The following is an 18,454-nucleotide window of genomic DNA, read 5'->3' as shown; positions in this document are numbered from 1 at the left end:
AAGAGAGGGAGAGAGGAAAAAGAAAGGAGGGACGTAAGCATGTAAAGAAAGGCTGGAGTAAGGGAGGAGAGGCTGACAGCCAGGGAGTAGAGAGGAAGGCAGCCAGGGAGGGGACGAGAGAGAGGGAGGCAGCCAGGGAGGGGACGAGAGAGGGAGGCAGCCAATGCGCAGCTCTGCATCTTGAGAGAGAGCGAGCGAGGGAGAGAGAGGCTCTGGCAGGCAGTTGCTCTCAGACCGATAGACCCAGTGTGATGCTGCTGCTGGATGTGAGCTCCTGTCCTCCTCTGCCCCGCTCTCTGGTTCTACCGCTGGCTGACTGACTGACTAAGCCTGGGTCTGTGGTTATCAGAGCTGCTCTAGTTTCTTCCCTGGGCTGAGGAGAGAGCCACCGTGCTGGGGCTGTGTCTCTGGCTAACTGCCTGTCCGCTTGGTTCTCTGCTCCTGCCTGTCTGACTAACTGGTCCCGGTGCAGGCAGGCAGAGTGGGGTGGAAGAGTGCAGGGCAGGGGGGCGGTAGGGGCTGAGGAGCGCGGAGCGGTGTGGAGGTGGGGGGACAAGCGAAATGAGCGTGCCGCTGCTGAAGATCGGGGCGGTGCTCAGCACCATGGCCATGGTGACCAACTGGATGTCCCAGACACTGCCCTCTCTGGTGGGACTCAACGGGACCACCGTCTCCCGAGGGGGCACCTCCGAGAGGATCGTCAGCGTGCGTACAGTAGACTGCTCTTTTCCCATCCTTTCTATCTGTCTGCTGGGTGGATGAGGTGGAGACCGGGAGAGGGGTCTCAGAGCGGTAGGGTGGTTGAAGCGGGGTTGGGGGGGTGGGTATCGGAGAGGGTCTGTCTCACGGGGGCGGCTCTAAGAGAAATGATAGAGGATGAAAGCGGGGGATGTGAGAGCGATGCTGCTGGGAGTCAGACGAAGTGGGAATGATGTTCAGGGTCTTGTGTGAGTGATGCTCCCAGGGAACAGATCCAGAATGATTTTGCTGTGTTGATTGCTGGGAGGAGCAGGAGAATCAGGGGAGAACTGCCCTGCTGGTAAATCCTCTGTGTGCTGTGGGTGATCAGAGCTGGGATACTGCTGCTGTGGTGAGGGATGAGGATGTTGACCGATATGTCAGAGACTCTGTAAAGGTGTATGCGTTCAGAATCCAAGCAGGGATTTTGTTATCTCCGTGAAAGGTACATTATGTTGGGTTTCATATGAGGAGCGTGTTATAAGATTGAGATGTGAAGGTTTGTGTAGCTTGTTGTGGGTGTACGCGTGTGTATACTGTGATGTATGTGTGGTGTGACCGTGCATATGGGTGCTCCATATGGATGAGATGAGAGGTGTTGAGAAGTGTCAAGCAGAGGAATGCATCTGTCATGTTCAGGATCATTAGTAGTGAGTGATAACCTTTGGTTCTTTCCTGGGTCTATTTTCATGGCATCTGCTCCCTTATTAAATGCCCAGCCCTGATGAAATGTGTGTGTCCAGCTCTGTCCATCTGTGTGTGTCCAGCTCTGTCTGTGTCTGTGTGTCTAGCACTGCCCATCTGTGTGTGTGTGTGTGTGTGTGTGTGTGTGTGTGTGTGTGTGTGTGTGTGTGTGTGTGTGTGTGTGTGTGTGTGTGTGTGTTTGTGCGCGCGCCACATGCCCACCTCATTACCTGCCTTCCTTTGTGTGTGTGTGTGTGTGTGTGTGTGTGTGTGTGTGTGTGTGTGTGTGTGTGTGTGTGTGTGTGTGTGTGTGCGCACTTACAGGTGTGTATTTATTGGTCAATTCTCCCTATGGTCTCCCTATGGTCTGTCCAGAGAATTATGACTCTATCTTCCCAATCTTTCCTCTATCACAGAGCCCTATCCTCAATCAGTCCAGACTTATCATAAACGCCTGCTGCACCAACAAATACCATTTTATTGCACTGAGGCACCCAGCTGTAATAACTGTCTCAACGACTCACTGGAGGAAACATTGTTTATGTGTTCATGGTTGAGGCTGAGCTCTATGAAGGTGTTGACCTTGTAGAGAGAGGTCTAGCAAAATATTCCCTGAGATGAATTTATCTATTCTACAAACGCTGCTCAATCCAGGTATTTCTCTTCAAGTTCAATATCAATATAGCTTGTGTTTGATCTGTGTGTTTTTCAGAGCTTTAGCTTTTGAAGAGCTAGGAATGATGTCATTCCCATAGTGTCCCTGAATGAGGAGTACAGGAGGGGTTCTACTTCCTGCCTGGGTGGGTGTGGTCTAAGAGGACTTCTTCTCCAGTGGACATGGACTGCAGGACCTGGCTGCTGAGGGGAGGACGGCTTATAATAATGGCTGAAACGGAGCGAATGGAATGGCATCAAACCATGTGTTTGATGTATTTGATACCATTCCACCTATTCCGCTCCAGCCATTACCACAAGCCCGTCCTACCCAATTAAGGTGCCACCAACCTCCCGTGGTCCCAATGTCCATACTAGCATCCCACTTAGAATTCATGGCCAATACATGATATAATTTGAAGTAGATGGTGTAGTAGTATTGATAGTAGTGTGGCTACTGAAACAGAGCCATGGTCTGGAAGAGCTCGTTCAGGAGGGGCTTTGAGATCCGTTCTGCTTCCATGGTTAATGTGGTGGATCTGGACTTGATGTTGTGGTGATGGAGTCATCAGAGAGGAGGACTATTTCTCTCTTACCATTTCACATGTTCTGGTTCAACAAAGAGCCAATTAGTGTTGCTCCTTATTTTTCATCACTCTCAAAGCCACATCGAAGGCTTCCATCAACAACATTTTCAACGTTTTCATATTTTAAAGTCTTAATGACAAATTCTATGAGACATGATAGATTGGGTGGAATCTAAACACATAAAACTTTCTAAGGTTCAGCCATGCAGATGAGCTAGAGGTTAAACCTATGGAAGCCATGGGGGTTAAAGCATTAGAGGAACATTTGACTAACGTTGTTGTTAGGTTCATTTCAAACCCGCTAGTCCTTTCTTTGTTCGTCTTGTGATGTTGTGGCGCCAGTGTCCGATGGCCATGTATGGCTGCTCCTCACCCTAATGTCCCCATGCATGGTCAGTGTCCCACATTCACACTCCTCTGAGCTACAATCAGTCTGCTCCACTTGCTTTCCGTCCCTTTCCAACAACCAGCTGAGCTGAGCTGGTCTATGGGTGTGTGGCACTGCACTCAGCATCTAAAGAAGTTCACCATAGTGAGTTCTTCAAAAGGACGGAGCAACACATGCCTGAGTCCAAACATGGCTAGCCTGGGTATGGGTAGCCTGGGTATGGCTAGCCTGGGTATGGTTAGCCTGGGTATGGCTAGCCTGGATATGGCTAGCCTGGGTATGGTTAGCCTGGGTATGGTTAGCCTGGGTATGGTTAGCCTGGGTATGGCTAGCCTGGGTATGGCTAGCCTGGGTATGGTTAGCCTGGGTATGGCTAGCCTGGATATGGCTAGCCTGGGTATGGTTAGCCTGGGTATGGTTAGCCTGGGTATGGTTAGCCTGGGTATGGCTAGCCTGGGTATGGCTAGCCTGGGTATGGCTAGCCTGGGTATGGCTAGCCTGGGTATGGCTAGCCTGGGTATGGTTAGCCTGGGTATGGTTAGCCTGGATATGGCTAGCCTGGGTATGGCTAGCCTGGGTATGGTTAGCCTGGGTATGGCTAGCCTGGGTATGGTTAGCCTGGGTATGGCTAGCCTGGGTATGGTTAGCCTGGATATGGCTAGCCTGGGTATGGTTAGCCTGGGTATGGCTAGCCTGGGTATGGTTAGCCTGGATATGGCTAACCATACCCAGGTTAGCCTGCAAAACCAAACCGGGAATAATCCAATAAAACAAGACACAACCATGACACCAGACGGTATGGCAGTACTCTATTACACTATCAAACAAGAAACAAGTGTGTGTGTATGTGGGCAGTCTGTCAGACACACACTCCACACAGTGCTGTTGTCCCTTTGATCTCTTGTATTAATAATAACCCAGCCATGCAGAAGGCTAAAGAAGGGAAATATCAAAAGAGCCGGAGGAACAAACAATGGTCCCACACAAAGAGAGATGGCTGCCACCCAGATTAGGGTCACTACGCTAGTCTGGCTGCATGGTGTCCATGACTGTAAACTTTATCACGTCCCAAGGCCAATCTAATAAATCTGACTCCATGATTGATTTATGATGGCAGATGAAAGGGCCCACTCAGATTAAAGTCGCTCCGTGGTCTTTTATCCATATTCATACATAGTTATTTTATGTTTGATGGAAGAACCTCTTCTCTTGTTATTTGAAGCTCTTAGATCCTCTGTATGAATGAATATTTATATCTCTATGATGAATATTTATGAGGTATGATATAGCATGGCGTTAGAAGATATAGATATAGATCAGATAGATAGATCACTTGTGGAGATGCTCTACTGGACACATTCACCAATCATCCTGACTGCAAACACACACACATACAGTTGAAGTCGGAAGTTTACATACACTTAGGTTGGAGTCATTAAAACTCGTTTTTCAACCACTCCACAAATTTCTTGTTAATAACAAACTATTGTTTTGGCAAGTTGGTTAGGACATCTACTTTGTGCATGACACAAGTCATTTTTCCAACAATTGTTTACAGACAGATTATTTCACTTGTAATTCACTGTATCACAATTCCAGTGGGTCAGAAGTTTACATACACTAAGTTGACTGTGCCTTTAAACAGCTTGGAAAATTCCAGAAAATGATGTCATGGCTTTAGAAGCTTCTGATAGGCTAATTTACATAATTTGAGTCAATTGGAGGTGTACCTGTGGATGTATTTAAAGGCCTACCTTCAAACTCTGTGCATTTTTGCTTGACATCATGGGAAAATCAAAAGAAATCAGCCAAGACCTCAGATAAAAAATTGTAGACCTCCACAAGTCTGCTTCATCCTTGGGAGCAATTTCCAAACACCTGAAGGTACCACGTCCATCTGTACAAACAATAATACGCAAGTATAAACACCATGGGACCATGCAGCCGTCATACCGCTCAGGAAGGAGACGCGTTCTGTCTCCTAGAGATGAATGTACTTTGGTGTGAAAAGTGCAAATCAATCCCAGAACAACAGCAAAGGACCTTGTGAAGATGCAGGAGGAAACAGGTACAAAAGTATCTATATCCACAGTAAAACGAGTCCTATATCGACATAACCTCAAAGGCTGCTCAGCAAGGAAGAAGCCACTGCTCCAAAACCACCTTAAAAAAAGCCAGACTACGGTTTGCAACTGCATATGGGGACAAAGATACTTTTTGGAGAAATGTCCTCTGGTCTGATGAAACAAAAATAAAACTGTTTGGCCATAATGACCATCGTTATGTTTGTAGAAAAAATGGGAGGCTTGCAAGCTGAAGAACACCATCCCAACCGTGAAGCACGGGGGTGGCAGCATCATGTTGTGGGGGTGCTTTGCTGCAGGAGGTACTGGTGCACTTCACAAAGTAGATGGCTTCGTGAGGAAGGAAAATTATGTGGATTTATTGAAGCAACATCTCAAGACATCAGTCAGGAAGTTAAAGCTTGGTCGCAAATGGGTCTTCCAAATGGACAATGACCCCAAGCATACTTCCAAAGTTGTGGCAAAATGGCTTAAGGACAACAAAGTCAAGGTATTGGAGTGGCCATCACAAAGCCCTGACCTCAATCCTATACAAAATTTGTGGGCAGAACTGAAAAAGCGTGTGCAAGCAAGGAGGCCTACAAACCTGACTCAGTTACACCAGCTCTGTCAGGAGGAATAGGCCCAGAATTCACCCAACTTATTGTGGGAAGCTTGTGGAAGGCTACCCGAAACGTTTGACCCAAGTTAAACAATTTAAAGGCAATTCTACCATATACTAATTGAGTGTATGTAAACTTCTGACCCACTGGGAATGTGATGAAAGAAATAAAAGCTTAAATAAATCATTCTCTCTAAAATTATTCTGACATTTTACTATGATTAAATTTACATTTACATTACATTTAGCAGACGCTCTTATCCAGAGCGACTTACAGTAGTGAATGCATACATTTCATACATGGCTCCCCGTGGGAATCGAACCCACAACCCTGGCATTGCAAACACCATGCGTTGCAAACACCATGCTCTACCAACTGAGCTACAGGGAATTGTGAAAAACTGAGAATAAATGTATTTGGCTAAGGTGTATGTAAACTTTAACTGTATACACTGAATGTACAAAACATGAGGAACACCTTCCTAATATTGAGTTGCACCCTTTTGCCCTCAGAACAGCCTCAATTTGTCTGGGAATGGACTCTACAAGGTGTCGAAAAGCGTTCCACAGGGATGCTGGCCCATGTTGACTCCAATGCATCTCACAGTTGTGTCAAGTTGGCTGGATGTCCTTTGGGTGATAGACCATTCTTGATACACACGGGAAACTGTTGACCGTGAAATACCCAGCAGCGTTGCAGTTCTTGCCACACTCAAACCAGTGCGCCTGGCAGCTACTACCACACCGTTCAAAGGCACTGAAAACTTTTGTCTTACCCAATTCACCCACTGAATGGCACACATACACAACACATGTTTCAATTGTCTCAAGGCTTAAAAATCCTTCTTTAACCGGTCTCCTCCCCTTCATCTACACTGATTGAAGTGGATTTAACAAGTGAATCAATACAGGATGATAGCTTTTCCCTGGATGCACCTGGTCAGTCTACAGTATGTCATGGAAAGAGCTTGATCCTAATGTTTTGTACACTCAGTGTACATATATATATACAGTGTTCTAGTCAAAAGTTTGGACACACCTACTCATTCAAGGTTTTTCTTTATTTTGACTATTTTCTACATTGTAGAATAATAGTGAAGACATCAAAACAATGAAATAACACATATGAAATCATGTAGTAACCAAAAAAGTGTTAAACAAATCAGAGATTCTTCAAAGTAGCCAACCTTTGCTTTGATGACACCTTTGCACATTCTTGGCATTCTCTTGTCGTGGAAATTCTACCCTTACATTCTCAACCAGCTTCATGAGGTCGTGACCTGGAATGCATTTCAATTAACAGGCGTGCCTTGTTAAATTCCTTCTTAATGTGTTTGAGCCAATCAGTTGTGTTGTCACAAGGTAGAGGTGATATACAGAAGACATCCCTATTTGGTAAAAGACCAAGTCCATATTATGGCAAGAACAGTTCAAATAAGCAAAGAGAAATGACAGTCCATCATTACTTTTATTTATTTAATTGTTTTATTTATTTAAGTCAGTTAAGAACAAATTCTTATTTACAATGACGGTCTACCAAAAGGCCTCCTGCAGGGACTGGGGCTGGGATTAAAAATTAAAAATGTATAAAATATAAATATAGAACAAAACACACATCATGACAAGAGAGACAACACAACACTACATAAAGAGAGACCTAAGACAACAACATAGCAAGGCAGCAACACATGACAACACAACATGGTAGCAACACAATATAACAACAACATGGTAGCAGCACAAAACATGGTACAAACATTTTTGGGCAGACAACAGCACAAAAGGCAAGAAGCTAGAGACAACAATACATCACACAAAGCAGCCACAACTGTCAGTAAGAGTGTCCCTGATTGAGTCTTTGAATGAAGAGACAGATAAAACTGTCCAGTTTGAGTGTTTGTTGCAGCTCGTTCCAGTCGCTAGCTGCAGCAAACTGAAAAGAGGAGCGACCCAGGGATGTGTGTACTTTGGGGACCTTTAACAGAATGTGACTGGCAGAACGGGTGTTGTATGTTTATTATTTCATTTTTTATTTCACCTTTATTTAACCAGGTAGGCAAGTTGAGAACAAGTTCTCATTTACAATTGCGACCTGGCCATGATAAAGCAAAGCAGTTCGACACATACAACAACACAGAGTTACACATGGAGTAAAACAAACATACAGTCAATAATACAGTAGAAAAATAAGTCTATATACAATGTGAGCAAATGAGGTGATGGTGGCAAAGTAAATACAATATAGCAAGTAAAACACTGGAATGGTAGATTTGTTGTGGAATAAAGTGCAAAGTAGAAAGTATGTGGAGGATGAGGGCTGCAGTAGATATCTCAAATAGGGCGGATTGAGGCCTAAGAGGGTTTTATAAATAAGCATCAACCAGTGGGTCTTGAGACGGTATACAGAGATGACCAGTTTACAGAGGAGTAGAGAGTGCAGTGATGTGTCCTATAAGGAGCATTGGTGGCAAATCTGATGGCCGAATGGTAAAGTACATCTAGCCGCTCGAGAGCGCCCTTACCTGCCGATCTATAAATTATGTCTCCATAATCTAGCATAGGTAGGATGGTCATCTGAATCAGGGTTAGTTTGGCAGTTGGGGTGAAAGAGGAGCGATTACGATAGAGGAAACCAAGTCTAGATTTAACTTTAGCCTGCAGCTTTAATATGTGCTGAGAAAAGGACAGTGCACCGTCTAGCCATACTCCCAAGTACTTGTATGAGGTGACTACTTCAAGCTCTAAACCCTCAGAGATAGTATTAACAACAGTGGGAGGAGGGGCATTCTTCTTACCAAACCACATGACCTTTGTTTTGGAGGTGTTCAGAACAAGGTTAAGGGCAGAGAAAGCTTCTTGGACACTAAAAAAGCGTTGTTGTAGAGCATTTAACACAAAATCCAGGGAGGGGCCAGCTGAGTATAAGACTGTATCATCTTCATATAAATGGATGAGAGAGCTTGCTACTTGCCTGAGCTATGTTGTTGATGTAAATTGAGAAGAGCTTGGGGTCTAGGATCGAGCCTTGGTGTACTCCCTTGGTGACAGGCAGTGGCTGAGACAGCAGATTTTCTGGCTTTATACACTGCACTCTTTTAGAGAGGTAATTAACAAACCAGGCCAAAGACCCCTCAGAGACACCAATACTCCTTAGCGGCCTACAAGAATGGAATGGTCTACCGTATCAAAAGCTTTGGCCAAGTCAATAAAAATAGCAGCACCACATTGCATACCCGAGAGAATACTATAGACATCAAGAAAGCCAGTCAGTTGATTACTGACAAGTTTTTCCAACACTTTTGATAAACAGGGTAAAATAGAAATATGCCTATAACAGTTAAGGTTAGCTTGATCTCCCCCTTTCAATAAAGGACGAACCGTGGCTGCCATCCAAGCAATGGGAACCTTCCCAGAAAGGAGAGATGGGCTTGGCGATGATAGGGGCAGCAACCTTAAAGAAGAAAGGGTCTAAGCCATCTGAACCAGATGTTTTTTTGGGGTCAAGTTTAAGGAGCTCCTTTAGCACCTCGGAGTCAGTGACTGCCTGCAGGGAGAAACTTTGTAGCTGGGCAGGGGAAAAGAGGGAGAAGCATTGGGGATAGTCGCATTAGAAGGGGTGGGAGATGAGGAAATGTTGGACGGGCAAGGAGGCATATCTGAGTCAAATAGGAATCCTGACTTAATGAAGTGGTGATTAAAGAGCTCAGCCATCTGTTTCTTGTCAGCAATCACATCATCAACATTAAGGGACATGGGCAGCTGTGAGGAGGAGAGTTTATTCTGCAGGTCTTTAACCGTTTTCCAGAACTTCTTGGGGTTAGACCCACAGAGAGAAAATTGCTCCTTAAAGTAACTAACTTTGGCCCTCCGGATAGCCTGAGTGCACTTATTTCTCATTTGCCTGAACGAGAGCCAGTCAGCCTGAGTATGCGTGTGCTGAGCCTTTCACCAAATGCAATACTTGAGGTGGAGTAACTCTGCAAAATCCCAGTTGAACCAGGTGCTCTTTTTAATTCTCATTTTCTTTATGGGGGCTTGTTAACAATACCACTGAAAATATCAAAAAAGAAGGTCCAAGCGTCTTCGACAGAGGGGATCAAGCTGATTCTATACCATTTTATAGAAGCCAGTTCATGAAGGAAATCTTACTCATTCAAGTTTTTTAGCAAGCGTCTATGACAAATCAGAACAGGTAATTTCACTGAGCAGCCATTACGAACACAGGCTGTAAAACAGTGATAACTAGGGTCATTACAGATAACATCGAGGAGAGTAGCCTTTTCTGTGTGTTTGGAGTCTTACTTTGTGGGATTGGTAATAATCTGAGAAAGATGTAGGGAGTCCCATTGCTTTAGGACTTGGTCAGGTGGTTTAAGCATGTCCCAGTTTAGGTCACCTAGCAGGACAAATTCAGACTTAGTGTCAGGGGCCATCAGAGAGCAGGTAGGGTACAGGCTGGTGTTGATTGAGGACAATAACACCCAGCAACAGTCAACAAAGAGTTATTTGAAAGTTTAATGCTTAAAACCAGCAAATCAAATTGTTTGGGGACAGACTTGGTGGAGACACCCGAGCACTGAAGGTGATCCTTGGTAAAGATTGCCACTCCCTCACCTTTGGAAAATCTGTCTTGCTGAAAAACACCTCACAAGTCCTTAACTGGCAGCTTCATTAAATAGTACCCGCAAAACACCAGTCTCAACGTCAACAGTGAAGAGGCGACTCCGAGATGCTGGCCTTCTAGGCAGAGTTGCAAAAAAAAACATATCTCAGACTGGCCAATAAAAATGTAATATTAAGATGGGCAAAAGAACAGAGACACTGGACAGAGGAACTCTGCCTAGAAGGCCAGCATCCCGGAGTCGCCTCTTCACTGTTGACGTTGAGACTGGTGTTTTGAGGGTACTATTTGAAGAGGCTGCCAGTTGAGGACTTGTGAGATGTCTGTTTCTCAAACTAGACACTCTAATGTACTTGTCCTCTTGCTCAGTTGTGCACCGGGGCCTCCCACACCTCTTTCTATTCTGGTTAGAGGCAGTGTGCGCTGTTCTGTGAAGGGAGCATTGTTTTTATTCATGTATTCCCTTCCTGTCCATACTTTACCAATGGTTGCGGGTGTTCATTTCAGAAGGAGATAGTTCACTAACACAGGATGTAAAGTTGGCCCATGTTCCTCACTAGGACTTTGTATGGTTGTGCCAGGGCCTGGTGCCAGGCTGGTCAGGGTAAGAAAGGGCAGGGCAAGTTACACTCTGACACCATTTTATAGACAGGAGCAAAGCCACGTGCCTTAATAGCACTTTCGGCCCTTCCACTGAGAAGAGCAGTATGTGACAGGAGCAAGAGCAAGAGCAAGAGCAAGAGCAAGAGCAAGAGCAAGAGCAAGAGCAAGAGCAAGAGCAAGAGAAAGAGCAAGAGAAAGAGAAAGAGAGAGGGAGGGAGTTCTATCGGCACAAGAGGCACATACGGATAGAGTGTAGAAGCAATAGGGACCTTTAAAGAGGGACCGAGGGAGGGAGGAGGAGGAGGGAGAGAAGAGAGTGATGAGTTTATGAGTCATATTATTGACCAGTAGCCATGCTGTGCTGATTGTGGTAATCAGTTTTACTCTGGGCTGCATGGGGAGACCAGGGGCCCTGCTGCTGCTGTGTTGCTGTGATTGTGTGATTCTTCATTGAGTTATATTTAAGACCAGCAGCTGGCCTGCGTGCATTCAGAGGTTGTGGGACTACTGCTCATTTCAGGTGTGTGTGTGTGTGTGTGTGTGTGTGTGTGTGTGTGTGTGTGTGTGTGTGTGTGTGTGTGTGTGTGTGTGTGTGTGTGTGTGTGTGTGTGTGTGTGTGTGTGTGTGTGTGTGTGTGTGTGTACTAGCTCATCATGGCAGGCCGGGAATGAGGGAGAGGTTCAGGTGATCTTTTGGCCATGGCATAATTATGCATAACAGAGTGGAGCTGGAGTGTTTGTAACCCAGCAGATAGAGACAGATGTTTCCTGCCTGGCTGTGGGCATCGTTAGGGAGGCAGAGGCTAAAGACGGAAACACCAAGCAGGCTACATCACGTTGCAGAGAGACACACTCACTGCTCACTTTCCCTCAAATACTGTACTCCAGGCTTGGAGACCCCTATTCTCTTTTTCATCTGTCCTTCATCTCCCTCTCTGACTCGCTGTCTCTCTTCTTCATCTTCCTCTCTCAGACCCCTTTTTATCCCCTCTTGCCCTTTTCTCAGACCCAATCTCTCTCTTCCTCCCCCTCTCTCTCTTTGCTTATGAAAGTTGTAATAGACTTCCCGTCACGCTCATAAAGTGGGGAGCTGTAGATTTATAATCTAATTTATCCCGGCTTTACAGCGCTCAGCTCAGCTCTGCTCCGCTCCAGGGTCGGCCTAATGAAACACTGGAGGAAGTCAATCCTGCAGGCTTGAGCCCGCAGCGTAGCCCAGCCGCAAACACCTAATTGGTTAATCCCCACTGTAGTTAGTTCATTGGGGCTCGACTTGTAATGAGGCTGGCTGTGAGCTGATGGGTGAGGCGGTGGATAGCTGTTGAGATATCGTAGATGTTTGAGGAGGTAGAGATGCCAGTGGCAGGGTGGTGGTACTGCAGGAGATTGGGTCACCACAATAGAGACACTGTGACATCACCCACAGGTGTGTTGAGCTCTCAATTTATCAGTCTTTATGGTCATTGGTCAGTCTGTGATCAAAGATTTATCATTGGTTACTTATTTGGCCATTGATTACCTATCTCCCCATTGGTCATTCACCTGACCATTGATCACTTGTCTGAGCATTTATCACTCATCTGTTTATCCACTCAGCTCCTAGCGTTCAATCTCAATCTAAACTCAGCTAACTGTTTCTCTTTAGGACAATGTTTAGAGGTTAGAAAGAAACACAATCACCCATAGTTCAATGATGAGTGAGCTCAGTGATGGCCACAAAGAATTCAGCCTTCTCCCCTCATCTCAACTCTCCTCACCTCAACTCTCCTCACCTCAACTCTCCTCATCTCACCTCTCCTCATCTCACCTCTCCTCACCTCTCCTCACCTCTCCTCATCTCACCTCTCCTCATCTCAGCTCTCCTCATCTGAGCTCTCCTCATTTCACCTCTCCTCATCTCACCTCTCCTCATCTCTCCTCTCCTAATCTCATCTGTCCTCACCTCTCCTCTACTCATCTCACCTCTCCTCATCTCACCTGTCCTCACCTCATCTCACCTCTCCTCATTTCACCTCTCCTCATCTCACCTCTCCTCATCTCTCCTCTCATCATTTCACCTCTCCTCATCTCTTCTCATCTCTCCTCGTCTCACCTCTCCTCATCTCACCTCTCCTCATCTCACCTCTCCTCATTTCACCTCTCCTCATCTCTCCTCTCCTAATCTCATCTCTCCTCATCTCTCCTCTCCTCATTTCACCTCTCCTCTCGTCATTTCACCTCTCCTCATCTCTTCTCATCTCTCCTCGTCTCACCTCTCCTCATCTCACCTCTCCTCATCTCACCTCTCCTCATCTCTCCTAATCTCACCTCTCCTCATCTCTCCTCTCATCATTTCACCTCTCCTCATCTCTTCTCATCTCTCCTCGTCTCACCTCTCCTCATCTCACCTCTCCTCATCTCACCTCTCCTCATTTCACCTCTCCTCATCTCTCCTCTCCTAATCTCATCTCTCCTCATCTCTCCTCTCCTCATTTCACCTCTCCTCTCGTCATTTCACCTCTCCTCATCTCTCCTCGTCTCTCCTTTCCTCATCTCTCCACTCCTCTTCCCCACCTCCAGCAGGTATGGTACTGAATGTGTCACTCGCTCTTCTGACTGTGCAGAGATAGAGACAGAGATAGAGACAGAGACAAGCCACCGGCTCAGCAGCTAGAGGAAATTGCTTCCCTCTCCCTGAAATTAGACCCTTTTCCTATTTTCTCTGTCAGCCTTTCCTATTTTCTCTGTCAGCCTTTCTTTAACTGCGTGTCCCTCTCTACCTCCTTCACTCTCTGTCTAAGTATCTCTCTGTCAATCTAGCATGGTAGGATGGCTGGTGGGGAGAGGATGGTGTGGTGTGGCAGACCCGGGTTCAAATAGTATTGGTTACCTTTCAAATACTTAGAGTATTTAATTGAGCCTGTCTGGAGTGCCAGATGGGTGGGATTTGCACTTTTGGGTTTTCTCCATTGGTTCCATTATGCCAGACGAGCTTAATCAAGCTCCGTTCAAGCATTCAAAAGAAAACAAATACTATTTGAACCCAGGTCTGATAGAGACGCCCGGGGAGAGAGGAGAGATCCTAGTGATGATTCATGTGGAGGGGGCAGGTCAGACGTCTTAAGAGCAATGTAATTTTCATTTTAGTGACTAAGCCCCATTTGATTTGTAATCCCCCATCCCCGTTGTTTTTATTAGTGCTGTCATCTCCTTAATGGGCTTTCGCATGGCAGCATTGACTGTGACATCCCCAAATCTGCCGCTTTACATATTCTATGTCAGCTGCAGCTCCTAATGGAGCCATTTCTGGGACACCAGCAGCACCTCTCTCCTCTCCTCAAACACCCGTCTGGATCTGTCTGTGACTGTGTCGACAGTGGGAGAATAGGATTATAGTCAGGACTTGCATTGCTGCCTCTTTAAACCTTGCTGAATGTTCAGTAGATTCAGAGCTCTTTTATCATCAAGTCTAAGTTAACATACATGTTGTACTACATACACAGTTCTCCATTCAACTCCCTGTCTGTCTGTCTGTCTCAGTCAGTCAGATACTATTCCAGCTTGGCATTTGAAGCGTATAGCTGTTCCCTTGATGCTCAGGAGATTGCTGTTAAAATGCTAATGAGTGGCTGGGAGCATGCATGCATGGTGTGAGTGTGTACTGTGTGTACAGATGCTAGATGAACCATTGTAAATTTGCCTGTTCTCATCCCGGGAGAGGGAATATAATAACAATCATATTTACATAAATAAGTGGGTGTTGTGTAACAAAATGTCAATTCACTTAGATCAGACTCCTATACAGCACTACTGCTGCTTATGGGGGCTGATGTTTACATGGATATAGATCTGCAGCTCCTGTGTGTGTGTGTGTGTGTGTGTGTGTGTGTGTGTGTGTGTGTGTGTGTGTGTGTGTGTGTGTGTGTGTGTGTGTGTGTGTGTGTGTACACGCATATCGACAGTATCTGCGCTCCTGGCGCTGCGAGACAAATTAGCACAGCTGCACCTCTATCCCAAGTTTCCTCCTCCTCTCTGCTCCCCCTGCAGCCACCTGCTCCCTCCTCTGCCATTACGGGGAGATGAGGGAAATTGCTTCCAGAAGTAATAGGTGGGTGGTGATGAAATTGGGTGTGATTTTAATAAGCTCTTCATTTAAAAGTCAGTGTTATGAAACATTAATGAACAGGTGATGTCTCTCTCTGCATGAACCTTCTCAGCACCAGTGAACTGGTTGGAGAACACAGTCACGTATGTGTGAAGATGTGATTATAAGAGGATATGAGGGCAGTGGTGGAGCATGTGTTGTACATGTGTTGTACATGTGTTGTACATGTGTTGTACATGTGTTGCTGCACCAGATGTTTTGCATATTCATTTCATGATCATTAGGCTGATTATAAACAGCTGGAGCATGTATGGTAGGCTGCATCATGTGGTGCTTGTAATATTACTGCGCCTAATGTTTTGCATATTGCTTTGTAGTGTTAATGACTAGTGAAGGGAAAAACGGATACAGTTTCATATCGAGATATTTGCTTGTTAGTATTGGCCTACTTTAAATACATTTTTAGTGAGGGAAACATTGCTTTGTAGTGTTAATGCTAGTGACGGGGGAAAAATGGATACAGTTACATATCGGGATATTTATTCAGACAATATGTTGTATTGTGCCATTTTGACAACATCGCAATATTATTTTTGCGCTAATTGGCTGTACCTGCACCAAACTCCAGTATTTCTCCATCATCTTTTTAAATAGGGAGCCAATTTGTTTTCTGCACTTTTATTTCCATGACTGATCAAAACTCGTTTTCTCATGGCTCTCTCTTGTCCCTCTGCAGAAGACATATGGTGATCAATATGTTTGGAACATCGAAACACAATAAAATCACAGTATCAAATTGCAATACATACAGAATCGTGATAATCACAATATATATCGTATCGACACCTAAGTATCGCGATAATATCGTTTTGTGAGTTCCCTGGCAATTCCCAGCCTTATAATTGATCTGACATTTAGGCTGAGGAATACTGAAAATAGGAACGGATCAGTAACATGCAAACCACACTGGCCACGTTGCGTGCGCAAGCGTTGCAAAATAAATGTACACATACATGTTATTGAGTCATTTCAGCCACACCACTCGGCCTGTGAACGTGTGCAGTGTCTGTGCAGCCAAGCGCTAAACTAGATCTTGGTTCTAATTGAGACACTTAATGTCCAGCATCCAACCCCACGTGGTTATTTGAACGATGAACGAGGAGATATTAATCGTTGATAACTAACAAAAAACTCCAAGAGCGGAATTTTGATAATTTTTTGGCAATAGCATAAATGGAATGTATTTATTAAATTGTTAGAATGGATTGGCTCAGAACGGGATTGCTAGATGACCAGCTTTTCTAGAGTTAATAGTTGGAGTAAAGAAACGGGATTTTGTAAGACTGCGGGTCAAAATCCTGCAAAGATCCTGCAAAGATCCTGTAAAAAAGGAACAAATGCAATTCAGGTGAAATAACAATCTCCCAGGACAAATTAGCTAGCAGCAGCAAGATCGCTAAATGTCCATGAATGTTTCATGTGTGTTTTACATGCCACCATATGAATATAGTTGTTTCAATGTTGGTTTCGATATTTTAACCTGTGTGTGATGATCGCGTCTGGTGTGGATGGACAAAATCAACATGCGCATGATGGAAGATGCACTCTAGTGGCCGGTGTAGTCAGTATGTGGACACCCCTTCAAATTAGTGCATTCGGCTATTTCAGCCACACCCGTTGCTGACAGGTATATGAAATCGAGCACACAGCCATGAAATCTCCATATTCAAACATTGGCAGTGGAATGGGCTTACTGAAGAGATCAGTGACTTTCAACGTGGCACCTTCATAGGAGTCAGTTCGTCAAATTTCTGCCCTGTTAGCGCTGCCCCGGTCAAGTGCTGCTGTTGTGAAGTTGAAACGTCTAGGAGCAACAACGGCTCAGCTGCGAAGTGGTAGGCCACACAAGCTCACAGAACGGGACCGCCGAGTGCTGAAGCGGGTAAAAATCGTCTGTCCTCGGATTCAACACTTACTACTGAGTTCCAAACTGCCTCTGGAAGCAATGTCAGCACAATAACTGTTCATTCGGGAGCTTCATGAAATTTCCATGGCCAAGCAGCCGCACACAAGCCCAAGATCACCATGTGCAATACCAAGCGTCGGCTGGAGTGGTTTAAAGCTTGCCGCCATTGTACTCTGGAGCAGTGTAAACACGTTCTCTGGAGTGATGAATCATGCTTCACCATCTGGCAGTCCGACAGACGAATCTGGGTTTGGAAAATGCCAGGAGAATGCTACCTGCCCCAACACATAGTGCCAACTGTAAAGTTTGGTGGCGGAGGTTTAATGGTCTGTGGCTGTTTTTCATGGTTTGCCCTAGGCCCCTAAGTTCCAGTGAATGGAAATCTTAACGCTACAGCATACAATGATAATCTAGACGATTCTGTGCTTCCAACTTTGTGGCAACCGTTTGGGAAGGCTCTTTCCTGTTTCAGCATGACAATTCAGCGGTGCTCAAAGCGAGCTCCATACAGAAATTATTTGTTGAGATCAGTGTGGAGGAACTTGACTTCCCTGCACAGAGCCCTGACCTCAACCCCATCGAACACCTTTGGGAGGAATTGAAACGGCGACTGCGAACCAGGCCAAACTGCCCAACATCCGTGCCCGACCTCACTAATGCTCTTGTGGCTGAATGGAAGCAAGTTCCCGCAGCAATGTTCAAACATCTAGTGGAAAGCCTTCCCAGAAGTGTGGAGGCTGTTATAGGAGCAAACGGGGGACCAACTCCATATTAATGCCCATGATTTTGGAACGAGATGTTCAGCGAGCAGGTATCCACATACTTTTGTTCATGTAGTGTAAGTAGTGGGTTTTTCTTTCATGCCCTGGACTGTTACCCCACTAAACAGGCAGCTGATTTGAAGATCATGCATGAAGAAGAGAATCAGATTCGTGGTTCTGAGATTGAACCAGTAAATGTGTCTGAGATTGAGGAGCCAGTTAAGACCTGCCACGTCCTGTCATGCCCCAGAACCCTCTCTTCTCCTCTCTGTGCCTCAGACTGATTAGACACACACATACTCCACCCTAATTCTCATTTAGGCAGCCGACAGAGAGAAGGAAAGGGAAAGGAGGGAGGGAGGGGGCAGAGAGGGAGAGAGACACAGAGAGAGAGATTAGCCTCAGACTAGAGAATAGAAAGTTTGAGCTGCAGGAAACTCTGTGGAAACTCAACTTGACGATGTAAAGGTGGAATAATAAAGAGCACAGACAGGAATATTGCTCACAGTAACCGGCTAGACAGGCCACTGTGACATAAAAATATTACTGCCTATTTGAATAAGATGGACACCTAAAGCAACTTGAAAAATAAATGTGTAACAATACTTATCAGAAGTCATGTTGCTTGATGCTGTTTGCCATCATGTTTCTGTCATCATTTAGAGTTAATGTACTGAATCTTGT

General features: G+C 45.3%; 1 protein-coding gene across 1 annotated transcript in view; it reads left to right on the top strand.

Annotated features, from left to right (window-relative positions):
- The first annotated feature begins 533 nt into the window (after nucleotides 1-533).
- LOC115194565 (noelin-2-like) overlaps nucleotides 534-18,454 on the top strand; it is a 56,311-nt gene continuing 38,390 nt past the window's right edge. Inside the window, exon 1 of the mRNA XM_029754398.1 lies at nucleotides 534-705. Coding sequence (XP_029610258.1) covers nucleotides 562-705 — 144 coding nt within the window. The 5' untranslated portion in view covers nucleotides 534-561. The remainder of the gene's footprint in view (nucleotides 706-18,454) is intronic.

This window comes from Salmo trutta, chromosome 1 (assembly GCF_901001165.1).
Source record: "Salmo trutta chromosome 1, fSalTru1.1, whole genome shotgun sequence".
In the NCBI taxonomy this organism is placed as follows: Eukaryota; Metazoa; Chordata; class Actinopteri; order Salmoniformes; family Salmonidae; genus Salmo; species Salmo trutta.
The sequence above is the reverse complement of the archived record's forward strand: the minus strand, read 5'-3'. Positions and strand labels throughout refer to the sequence as shown.